At 48.2% G+C, this 11,504-nt stretch overlaps 2 protein-coding genes across 2 annotated transcripts; both read right to left on the reverse strand.

The window, feature by feature from the left end:
• Window positions 1-3,879: 3,879 nt before the first annotated feature.
• Window positions 3,880-4,617, reverse strand: LOC136468987 (BTB/POZ and MATH domain-containing protein 4-like). The gene has a single exon (XM_066467359.1). It carries the CDS (start codon window positions 4,615-4,617, stop codon window positions 3,880-3,882), a length of 738 nt encoding a protein of 245 aa, XP_066323456.1.
• A 3,927-nt stretch (window positions 4,618-8,544) lies between these two features.
• On the reverse strand, window positions 8,545-9,282 carry LOC136468988 (BTB/POZ and MATH domain-containing protein 4-like). Its single transcript, XM_066467360.1, has one exon. It carries the CDS (start codon window positions 9,280-9,282, stop codon window positions 8,545-8,547), a length of 738 nt encoding a protein of 245 aa, XP_066323457.1.
• Window positions 9,283-11,504: the final 2,222 nt, after the last annotated feature.

Raw genomic sequence — 11,504 nt, forward strand, 5'->3', positions numbered from 1 at the left:
TTTATATCATTAGATAGATCGTTGAATATACTTTCATTTTTTTAGAAAGGACGGCAAAAGCTTTGCTACAATTTCTATTAGATGAAGAAAGAAAAAAGGCAAGTGCCCATCTAGTTTTTAATGGAAACTAGGCCCAAAAACTATACAACTGAGGAGAGTGCACCACTCAACTTACACAACTTTGGTACAACTCCGGAGCAACTATCACAACTCACACCACTACTTGCTCCAACTTGGTCGAACTGACCCCACTAACAACTCAACTAACAACTATAAGGGCTGAAGAAAAACAATGACCTACCGAGCGATTTGGGGCACCACCATGAGCAACCGTGGAACTGAAAAGCCTAACAATGCCTCCAAGGAGGAAATGACACTAACAAGCACCGACAAGGTAGCCCACCAAAGGAAGGTTTTTACCTACAACATCCAGCATGGCAAGAGTAGAGGTAGGGCGAAGGACGCCTCCAAGAAGGAAATGACGTCTGCAGTCATCGTCGTCGTCCAAAGCTTTCACCCCTACCTCAAGCAAACTCCACACCGTTGCCGCTAGAGACCCTACGGCAATGGTTCAACAGCAGCCCCGCCCGACCGCAGCCCCTAGGGACGCCGTCCAGGAGAAGTGTCGGGAGAAGCCCGTCGGGGAGTCCGCCCCTGCCGGAACCGGCAAAACCGGCTAGCAGCACGCAGATCCGGCCAGCTCCGTCATGGGATCCAGCCCGAGGAAGGAGAAAGGCAGATGACGGGGATAAGAGGGCCAGGATCAGAAGAAGCCCTAGTCGCCCAGCCCACCGTCGTCCCAACCCCTGCCGAGCAAGCCCCGCTTCAACCACGCCGCGCAAGGCCTCCAGCAACCTCCGCGCCGAGCTGTCGTTCTACATTGGCCCCACATCAACCATCGCCAGCGAGCACCACCGGAGCAGCTCCGGCCTAGGGACATACAGAACCAACATCGGCAGAGGCGGAACTGCAACCTCACCATGGCCTGGCATCGCTGGAGCACACCTGGCCAAAGCCACGGCCGGCCACTCCACCACGACATCGCCGAAGAAACCGCACCACCACCGCTTCCGCGCACACAGCACCGATGACCAGGGACCAACACGACTACCGCACCACTACGTCACCGTAGCTACGACTCCGTCTCCGTCCGGCCCACCCGTCGACGGTTAGGTCAGGGCTAGGGTTTGGTGGAGATCGGCTGGAGACAGGGAGGAGGGAGAGCATGTGCCTCCACCGCGGATCTGCACCCCAGCCGATCGGATCTGGCCGAGGGGACACCGGATCCGGCGCAGCAGGCCAGAGATCCGGCTGCCGGCTGCCGCCCCCTAGCCACGACCCACCATAGGAGCACCGGGAGGGAGGGAAGATAGAGGAGGAAGGGAGGGGAGAAAGTCCCAGCCACCGCCGTCCTTGCCTTCGGCCGGACCGCCGGCATCGGGCTCCGACGGTGGCCGGGGATGGAGAGCTGAGGGAGGAGCTCGGGGTTAGGAGGGGGTGGCGCCGCCCAAGTCACACTCTGAGAGAGCGACGCGGGGGCTGGGGGTTCTCCGTCCCCTTTTGTGCTCCCTCTTGGTCTTGAATATACTTTTATAATAAACTTATTTGAAGATATAAATGCTGCACGCATTTTCTATAAACTAGTTAAATTTAAAAAAAATTGACCTGCACACATCACATAACGACTTTCCTTCTGGGACGGAGGGAGCAGTAGGTTTTCAACTACAAATTGAATGTGCCTGAGTAGGTGGGCCTCCCTTGATAAAAAAAAGCCCATTGGGCTCACTCGCCCCTTGGTGCCCTCAACGCCAACGTAACGTGGATTGGGGAGTGGGCTTCCGAGGAAGCCGAGTTGTTACTAACGAGCATTGCTCAAACAAAATGTTTTACTAACGAGCAGGAGCAGGTTGAGTAGATGCAGAGCCTACGGAAACTGTGAAGCACGACCTGGGGAAGTGAGGCAAGCAAATCAACCCACGCAACCACGCGTTTTCGTTGACAGACCATGCCACTCATGTGACTTGACGGGTCCTTCCATTCATCTCGAATCTTGTCGATTCGAATTACAAACTACCAATGTGGATTTCATCTTTCAAGATTTGGGTTTTCAGAAGAGATTCGGAAACTTTAAGCTGCCATGCATGACGCAAGGACAAAAGACACTGGACTTCCAATGACAGTTAGTACCTTAAAAATCGCGACCTTCAATTATATTAACTGCAGCGGAGCGAGGACGGGCAGCGCAAAAGACCTTCTAGCTCCGCAGCCATCCTAGCATCTCCAACAAACTATCTTATTTTTGAGCAGTGGAGGCAAAAAAAAAAACACCCACTCAAGCAGACTACCTACAAGGCCAGCAAACTTTGTTGGGCCCCTCCTTTTTCCCTCCCACTACCCACTTCCGTTGACCCAAGCGATAGCTACCCGAAAATCTTTTGGGTCATTTCCACCCTCCGTGCTCGCCGGCCTGAGCCTGTGCGCGGAAATTCCCCAGCTGCCGCCACAAGCAAGGTCGTTGCCGTGCCCTTCCACCATCGTCGCCGGCGTGTCGAACTTGGCCGCGGTCAGATCCAGCCGCCCGTTGACATTCTCCTCATTTCGTGAACATCGAGCGGGTCCCCAGCTACTCATCGTCTTCTCCGGTCGAAGCCCACCTCCTCCTCCCTAGCCGTTCCTCGTCCTCACCAGCCGGTCCACCCAACGGCCCTCGATCTGCACTGCCCAACCATGGCCCTCGATCGGCACCGCCCTCTCCTTCCCAACGGCCTCCCCATTGGTGCCCCCGATGGCTCTCGACCGGCACCTCCAAGCACGGACCCTCCTCACTAGTGCCGCCATTAGAACCATGCCCACCAACCAGTTTAAGGCCCGGCCGGCCGTGGTTGTTCTCACATTGGTTACGGTGCTGCTGTGTATGGGTAGAACAGAGGTTCAGCGGTTTTCTTGACCTACATGAGAAGGTGTTCTTCTTAATTCAATACCCGGGGGCTGTCTTACCCGCAGGTCAAGTTTTTTTTTTATGTTGTGGCACAGTATATTCGTGTTTATTTATGGGCTGAAACCGCAGCTCATACATGATTGTACTGTGTAATTCTAAAAAAAATCTTAAAAAATCTCATGCAAATCACCCTGTTCCAAACAGGGCTCTAAAGTATCTGCATTAAGCCACTAACAAGCCTCTAAAGCTCCAAACTGGCCTCTAAAGTATCTCCATCAAAGTGGCTCTTGCTATTGCTAAACTGAAGCCGGAAGAAGCACATTAGATTAATGTAGATGATTTTTTTGGGACATGACTTTGTCAAATATGCTGAAGAAGAAATTTGTACAAATGAAAAGGAATTCGTATCAACTGAAACAACTAGATATATAGAGTTCGTCACACAAAATATATCTATGCAAGCTGTAAAATAAGGGAAGTCAAAACTATTCAGTAGTCCAAACTAAGCTAATTTACCGACGATGACCGTACCTCAGCACACTGAAGACTTAACAGCTTCCTCCAATAAATTCATGGCAATAGAAGGGCATGCTTTTTTGAGGTGCTCATATCCTTTGGTTGCTATAACATCCTTGATCCTATTTCGTGAGCTGATAAAGCTAATGCAGGCTTATTTCAGCTTGCAACAATAATGCTGGTCAGCTAGAGCTAAAGTGGCAGCAACATTCTCAACGTGAAGCCTCCTGCAGAGCATACTCTCGCACATCAACCCCATCCTGATCGACCATGGCATACCTATCTGCAGCCACGAGCAAATGATTGACTACGTACTCCCTCATCATCAAGATCACAATCATCGTTGGCAGCTGGTAGTGAGAGTGAGTCGGTGTAGATGAAGTGAAGCAATGCCTTGAAAACACCGGGCTCCATATCTTGGATGGTTATGTGGCCATGCCTGGTCTTCCTCTCACCGATGAGCCCATAAAGCGCTCTGCCTTGAAGACCGGCGACCTGGCTGCAAGAACAACCTTGTGGGCGTGGAAAACCACTCCTTTAACCTGGAATGTCACGTCCGCCCCCTCCTTCGTGTCCAGCAGCTTCCCAAGATTATCTGACAAGTTCGATGGGGGCACCTCGATGATCTCATTCTCGCATGCTGTCGTCTCCGGTCCCGACACCCGATCGCCCACCACAACACTAAGGTTGCACACGATGGTGAGGCGATCATCGAACGTGAGGTACTTCGGGTACACAACATGCAGCTTCTTGATGAACTTTCCAAAGCCCCAGGAATGGCTTGCAATAGTAGGGTCCAGCACGGTGTGCTTAATGTGGAAGCCGCGGGTGATGTACTCGCACGCGCCGGTGGCCGGGTCGACGACACCGAAGCGGACGAAAGCCCTCACCTTAGCCCCTTTAGGGCAGGCTTTGTTGCTCCTGAAGTCGACGAATACGGAGGCATACCCACTCGATTCTTGCCCCCAGTACCCGTCGGAGTAGTAGGAGATGGTCCACTCGTAGCCGCCGACGGCGGAGGCAGCCGAGCAGAGGGCTCTGGCGACGCCGAGGCCCTCGTGGAGTTTGTACCCGTGGATCTCAAACACGTGGGAGCATTGCTCAATCTCTGGGGTGCAACTCGACGTCGTCTTCCTTCCTTCTGGCACCGTCGACGCCGCCATGGCCGTGGACTCACGTAGAGAGATATGACGCTAGGGTTTTGCTGCACAGCTGCAGAGGGCGTCGGTTCAATGTCCCGGTTGTCTTTTCCCGTGTCCTTGGGAAACTCTATGCTGGAGGCCGGGGCCACCCGAGATGCCAACAGATGGGCCCAGGATGTCGAGAATGCGTGTATCTTCACTCTACAGTTGTACTAATAACAAATAAATTTCTCTCAAAAAAACTAATAACAAATAAATACATGTTTCTAAAAAAATTGACAAATAAATACATGTCTGCTTTACAACCAGAGGAAATACCCGGGGCGTGTTAGGGTCCGATCATCGGACCGTAACAACGCGCGCCGGCAACGCGCGCGCCAATAACTTCCTGCAACCTCGCGCCGACGCTTCAGTGTTGGCTGCTGGGCCGGTTTGTAGGAGCAGCGGCCTTGACGGTGCCCGGAGTCCGGAGCGAACCAGCCGGTTCTGCAGGATGGGCTTGCAGTCCGCATGCCTAGAATAGAACAGCGGATCGTGCTGCTATGCCTGCGTTGCTACGAGAATCTTAAAAATACGTATTAACAACAAGAAGAAAGTAGTTTTTTTAACATATAGGAAGAAGGTAGTTCTGTCTAAGTGTCCATTGCATTGCTTGATTCCTTCTTTTCTTCTTTCTCTTTATCAGGGCCATGCCCATGCCTTGCAATGGGGAAAAAAATAATACTACTGTAATTTATTAGGTTTAAACGTGTGATACTATATTACCAATAAAATGATATTTTGAGCAAGATAACTGCAACATTCCGTTCTTAGCTAGATCCATCTTCATTCTTCATATTTTTATGGAAACGGAAAAATCACAAGTGTTCTTACTAAGAATCTGGTTAGATGATGATTGTTCACCCGGCGCAAACAGTATAAGATAAGAGAAGAGCAAAGACTTCTGTATTTTTTACCATTCTCCATAAAATTTTAGGAAACTTTGGCTCTTGGCTCCAGATTTGGAAGTTTATTGTAAACAGTTCCTTTTTTCAGGTCAGTGTTTGATAACACTGGCACAACCCGGAACACATAGTGCCTATATATTACACCTAATTTTCCAATGCATCAACAAAAACCTTGAAGTTACTGCCCACAAATACACCACTTGACCGAATAAGAAATGAGGGGATCAATTTTGTGACCAATAAACAAGGAAAGGAATTTTTAGCATAGGTTAAACATATATGTTGGATGCTACACGGCAAAAGCAGCATAACATCAAAATAACATGCCACTGACTATATATATATATATATATATATATATATATATATATATATATATATATATATATATATCAGTACAGTACAAGCAGTGCTAATGCGAATTATGGAGATAAGTTAACTGATCAAATCGCTAAAATCACAATTTAAAATGTCTTCAGAAAGATCACAAGTCCTCGCATATTTTAGCTCCAAATCCAACCAAAGATCAGGCCTATCTGTCCCATAGCAGTTCACACTTCTGATTTCTTAGCCATGAAACAGATAGCAATTAGACAGTATAAATTTTACATGATACTTGTCGCATACTGCAGCTATGTGACAAAGGATGAGTTATTTACCCTATCTGCAAATGTCTACCAAATGTCTGCAAGTAGAATTCAGCGTGGTCTTTAGAAGCCACCCTTCATGAGCACAATATACAGTTGTGTTAGACACATGGTTAAATCAATGCTGAATCAGCAAATGTACCTTCACCGTCCCAAATATAAATTTTAGATTGTGTACGGACTGAACTTTTCAATATAACATCAGACATCTGTCAATAAATGGTTTAGAAATTAAGTGGAAACACTTCATAAAAATAAAGGAAAAGAAATATCAGAGGCCCTAGTAGTCCTATACCTCTCAACGTGTCGCAGTGTTCTCCTAGAAAATGAGTTCACCAGCTACTTAGCAAGGTCTACATCATATTTATAGTTTCCTGAGCATTGAAAACACTATGCATTAGAACTACCCATATAGGGTTGTGCCCGTGCTTTGCAACGGGACAACCATTAGGTATTACATGGGTGAACTATTTAAGCAATAATGACAAAGAATTAACTCAACCATGTGAGTACACTGTGTGTGTGCCAGTAGCAGTAATGCATCCAACTTTGAATCATTTGTCTACTCAAATCATCACAGTTCATGCTAAATTAACTATTCCCTTGTCTGAACTAAAGATGGCATGCTCAGATCGACGTAAAATAGTTCACCCTCAGATGTATGCAAGAAACATATGATCTAGAGAGATTCGACAACTCCTAATGTGCCCACAATAATATGTATAATATCCAAATTTATAAAATAATAAATTTACATGGTCAATCAACAAACGCCCTCATTTTGAATAATTAGTAAACAGGAGCAAATAAAGCAGGGTACATAGGCTGAAATAGTAAAATCTACATCCAGAATTATTTTATGAAAGTGGAACTGCATATTTCGAAGTATGAATCATGCAAGTTATCCTATTGTACCATTAAATCTTGTGTGCATCAAGAGACAGGGAGGATGCCATCTTATACGTAAGTAAGAACCACAAAGGGTGCATCCCTGCGATGGAATTTAACCAGACATCTGCCCAGCTTTCCTATTTCAGTGAAGGACTGGTAACATCAATTCGTTTCCTACTGTGAGATCCAAACAAGCGCAGGCAACCTCACCTATTTCAGTGAAGGACTGGTAACATCAATTCGTTTCCTACTCTGATATCACATGTGGAGATGTCCTGATTTGTAAGCATCGTACGTGACAACGTGCACGAAATCTTCTGAAATTTTTATCATAGCCTCCACATATGATATCACGACATCTCAACATGTTTCATGATTTTCGGACTTCGTTTGCATTTTATAGAATTTATAAACACTTCACACGCAATTTCGCGGACATGTTTCGTGAACGAGATGTCTGAAATTTCGGGTCCGTTCCTGGATACGGCCTCTCATAACACACACTAACATGACTATCAATTTTCGAATCATTAAACTCCATTATTCGTACCACGTGCAGTTCAAATTTCTAATTTCCGGAAAAATTCAAGTAAACGAAATAAAGTAACTAAATATAACAAAAAGCCACAAAAAATCTCCAAATTGTAACTAGGAGTTCCTGGTGCTTTAAAAAGGCTGCACAAAAAAATTGGAGGCCAAAAACAAAAAAAAAACAAAAAAACTTTGCCGAGTGCCGGGGCATGGCACTCGGCAAAGGGTGTCTTTGCCGAGTGCCAGCCATCAGGCACTCGGCAAAGAATGTTTTAATTTTTTTTTTAAAATTTTCTCTTTGCCGAGTGCATACACAGGAGCACTCGGCAAAGAAATAATTAAAAAAAAAATTTAAATCTTTGCCGAGCGCCGTCCAGGGAGCACTCGGCAAAGTATTTTAAAAATAAAAAAATTTTATTTGCCGAGCGCCAGATCTGAGACGCTCGGCAAAGAATTTTAAAAAAATAAAAATAAATCTTTGCCGAGTGCCAGATCTGGGGCACTCGGCAAAGAAATTAAAAAAAATTCTTTGCCGAGTGCCTAACCGCAGGCGCTCGGCAAAGAAGAACGTGGCACGGCGCCGTTTCACGGGCAGCCTATGCCGAGTGTATATATTTTGCCGAGAGTTTGGCGCTCGGCAAAGAAGTCCTTTGCCGAGTGCCTGTGTTTGCCAAGTGCCCGGCACTCGGCAAAGAAATCTTTGCCGAGTGCAATTCTTTGCTGAGTGCAGCACTCGGCAAAGAAGGACTTTGCCGAGTGTCCGATTTTTGACACTCGGCAAAGAAATTTACACTCGGCAAAGTCTCTGTTTCCAGTAGTGACTCCCTCATCATCAAGATCACAATCATCGTTGGCAGCTGGTAGTGAGAGTGAGTCGGTGTAGATGAAGTGAAGCAATGCCTTGAAAACACCGGGCTCCATATCTTGGATGGTTATGTGGCCATGCCTGGTCTTCCTCTCACCGATGAGCCCATAAAGCGCTCTGCCTTGAAGACCGGCGACCTGGCTGCAAGAACAACCTTGTGGGCGTGGAAAACCACTCCTTTAACCTGGAATGTCACGTCCACCCCCTCCTTCGTGTCCAGCAGCTTCCCAAGATTATCTGACAAGTTCGATGGGGGCACCTCGATGATCTCATTCTCGCATGCTGTCGTCTCCGGTCCCGACACCCGATCGCCCACCACAACACTAAGGTTGCACACGATGGTGAGGCGATCATCGAACGTGAGGTACTTCGGGTACACAACATGCAGCTTCTTGATGAACTTTCCAAAGCCCCAGGAATGGCTTGCAATAGTAGGGTCCAGCACGGTGTGCTTAATGTGGAAGCCGCGGGTGATGTACTCGCACGCGCCGGTGGCCGGGTCGACGACACCGAAGCGGACGAAAGCCCTCACCTTAGCCCCTTTAGGGCAGGCTTTGTTGCTCCTGAAGTCGACGAATACGGAGGCATACCCACTCGATTCTTGCCCCCAGTACCCGTCGGAGTAGTAGGAGATGGTCCACTCGTAGCCGCCGACGGCGGAGGCAGCCGAGCAGAGGGCTCTGGCGACGCCGAGGCCCTCGTGGAGTTTGTACCCGTGGATCTCAAACACGTGGGAGCATTGCTCAATCTCTGGGGTGCAACTCGACGTCGTCTTCCTTCCTTCTGGCACCGTCGACGCCGCCATGGCCGTGGACTCACGTAGAGAGATATGACGCTAGGGTTTTGCTGCACAGCTGCAGAGGGCGTCGGTTCAATGTCCCGGTTGTCTTTTCCCGTGTCCTTGGGAAACTCTATGCTGGAGGCCGGGGCCACCCGAGATGCCAACAGATGGGCCCAGGATGTCGAGAATGCGTGTATCTTCACTCTACAGTTGTACTAATAACAAATAAATTTCTCTCAAAAAAACTAATAACAAATAAATACATGTTTCTAAAAAAATTGACAAATAAATACATGTCTGCTTTACAACCAGAGGAAATACCCGGGGCGTGTTAGGGTCCGATCATCGGACCGTAACAACGCGCGCCGGCAACGCGCGCGCCAATAACTTCCTGCAACCTCGCGCCGACGCTTCAGTGTTGGCTGCTGGGCCGGTTTGTAGGAGCAGCGGCCTTGACGGTGCCCGGAGTCCGGAGCGAACCAGCCGGTTCTGCAGGATGACTACAGAAAACTGGCTCTTTGCCGACTGCAATTTTATTTGCCAACTGTTTTTTTTCGACACTCGGCAAAGAGGTCCCTTTGCCAACTGGAATTTCCTGCAGTCGGCAAAGCAGGATTTGCCGACTGCCTGGATTTGCCGACTGCCAGGCAGTTGGCAAAGCCATGGCTTTGCCGACTGCCAGGCAGTTGGCAAAGAATTGCAGTCGGCAAAGGCAGGCCATGAGTGACGCCATCCACGCCGTCACCTTTGCCGACTGCCACTCCGTCAGCAGTCGGCAAAGGCGCAGGCTTTGCCGACTGCCATCCTCCCTGGCAGTGGGCAAAGGCTCTTTGCCAACTGCCACTGATGGCAGTCGGCAAAGAATTAATTTTTTTTTTCGATTTTCGATCCCAGTTTTTTTGTGTTGCCTTGATACAGTAAGTACATGATATATTCCAAGTTTGGGGTCATTTTGATTTATTTTGCTATATTCCGTAGATTTTTTCTGTTTCTTTGATTTTTTCCGACAGCTCCAGATTTGAACTGCAGGTACATGAAATAATGGAATCCGGCCATTCAGAAAATGATATTCATGATGTTTGGAGCATGTTGAGGCCGTGTGCAGGGCCTCACGTGAAATTTCGACCGTGTTGGTGTCGGAACACGCCGAGCCACGCGCGTGAAAAGTGTTTTTAAATTTTATAAAATCGAAACGGAGTCCGAAAATGACGAAACTTGACGACGTGTCTTGTCATCGCATGCGGAGGCTGTGATAAAAATTTGAGAAAGTTTCGAGCAAGTGGCGACGTCACATGTGGAGATGTCCAGGTTTTAGCCACCCGACGTCGCCACTTGCTCGAAACTTTCTCAAATTTTTATCACAGCCTCCGCATGCGATGACAAGACACGTCGTCAAGTTTCGTCATTTTCGGACTCCGTTTCGATTTTATAAAATTTAAAAACACTTTTCACGCGCGTGGCTCGGCGTGTTCCGACACCAACACGGTCGAAATTTCACGTGAGGCCCTGCACACGGCCTCAACATGCTCCAAACATCATGAATATCATTTTCTGAATGGCCGGATTCCATTATTTCATGTACCTGCAGTTCAAATCTGGAGCTGTCGGAAAAAATCAAAGAAACAGAAAAAATCTACGGAATATAGCAAAATAAATCGAAATGACCCCAAACTTGGAATATATCATGTACTTACTGTAGCAAGGCAACACAAAAAAACTGGGATCGAAAATCGAAAAAAAAAATTAATTCTTTGCCGACTGCCATCAGTGGCAGTTGGCAAAGAGCCTTTGCCCACTGCCAGGGAGGATGGCAGTCGGCAAAGAATTTCTGAGAAAAAAATCAAAAATAACCTTTGCCGACTGCCAGGGAGCAGAGCAGTCGGCAAAGTATTTTTTAAAAAAAATTAAAAAAAAAAATTTTTGAAAAAAAAAATAATAGACCTTTGCCGACTGCGTCACATGCTGGCAGTCGGCAAAGGGAAAAAAATAATAAAAAAAGGAAAACATCGCCTTATCCGCTCGGCCCGCCCTCCCCTCCCCCAAAATCCCGCTCGCCCGCCGCCGCCACCCAGGCCGCCCCCGCCGTCGACGCCGTCCCGCGCCCTCCCCCTCCCCCGCGCCCCTCCCCTTCGGCCTGCAGTCTCAGCCCTCCCGGCGTTCCGCGCTCCCCCTCCCCTTCGGCCCCTCTCGCCCTGCCCCTTCTGCCTCGCTCCCCCTCCCCTTCTTCCTCTCGCCCCCTCCCTTCT

The sequence above is a fragment of the Miscanthus floridulus genome, chromosome 8, assembly GCF_019320115.1.
Source record: "Miscanthus floridulus cultivar M001 chromosome 8, ASM1932011v1, whole genome shotgun sequence".
Classification (NCBI taxonomy): Eukaryota; Viridiplantae; Streptophyta; class Magnoliopsida; order Poales; family Poaceae; genus Miscanthus; species Miscanthus floridulus.

What these genes read in the sequence shown, in the direction of transcription:
- LOC136468987 (XM_066467359.1), bottom strand. Translation starts at nt 4,617, where the DNA reads ATGGCGGCGTCGACGGTGCCAGAAGGAAGGAAGACGACGTCGAGTTGC.
- LOC136468988 (XM_066467360.1), bottom strand. Translation starts at nt 9,282, where the DNA reads ATGGCGGCGTCGACGGTGCCAGAAGGAAGGAAGACGACGTCGAGTTGC.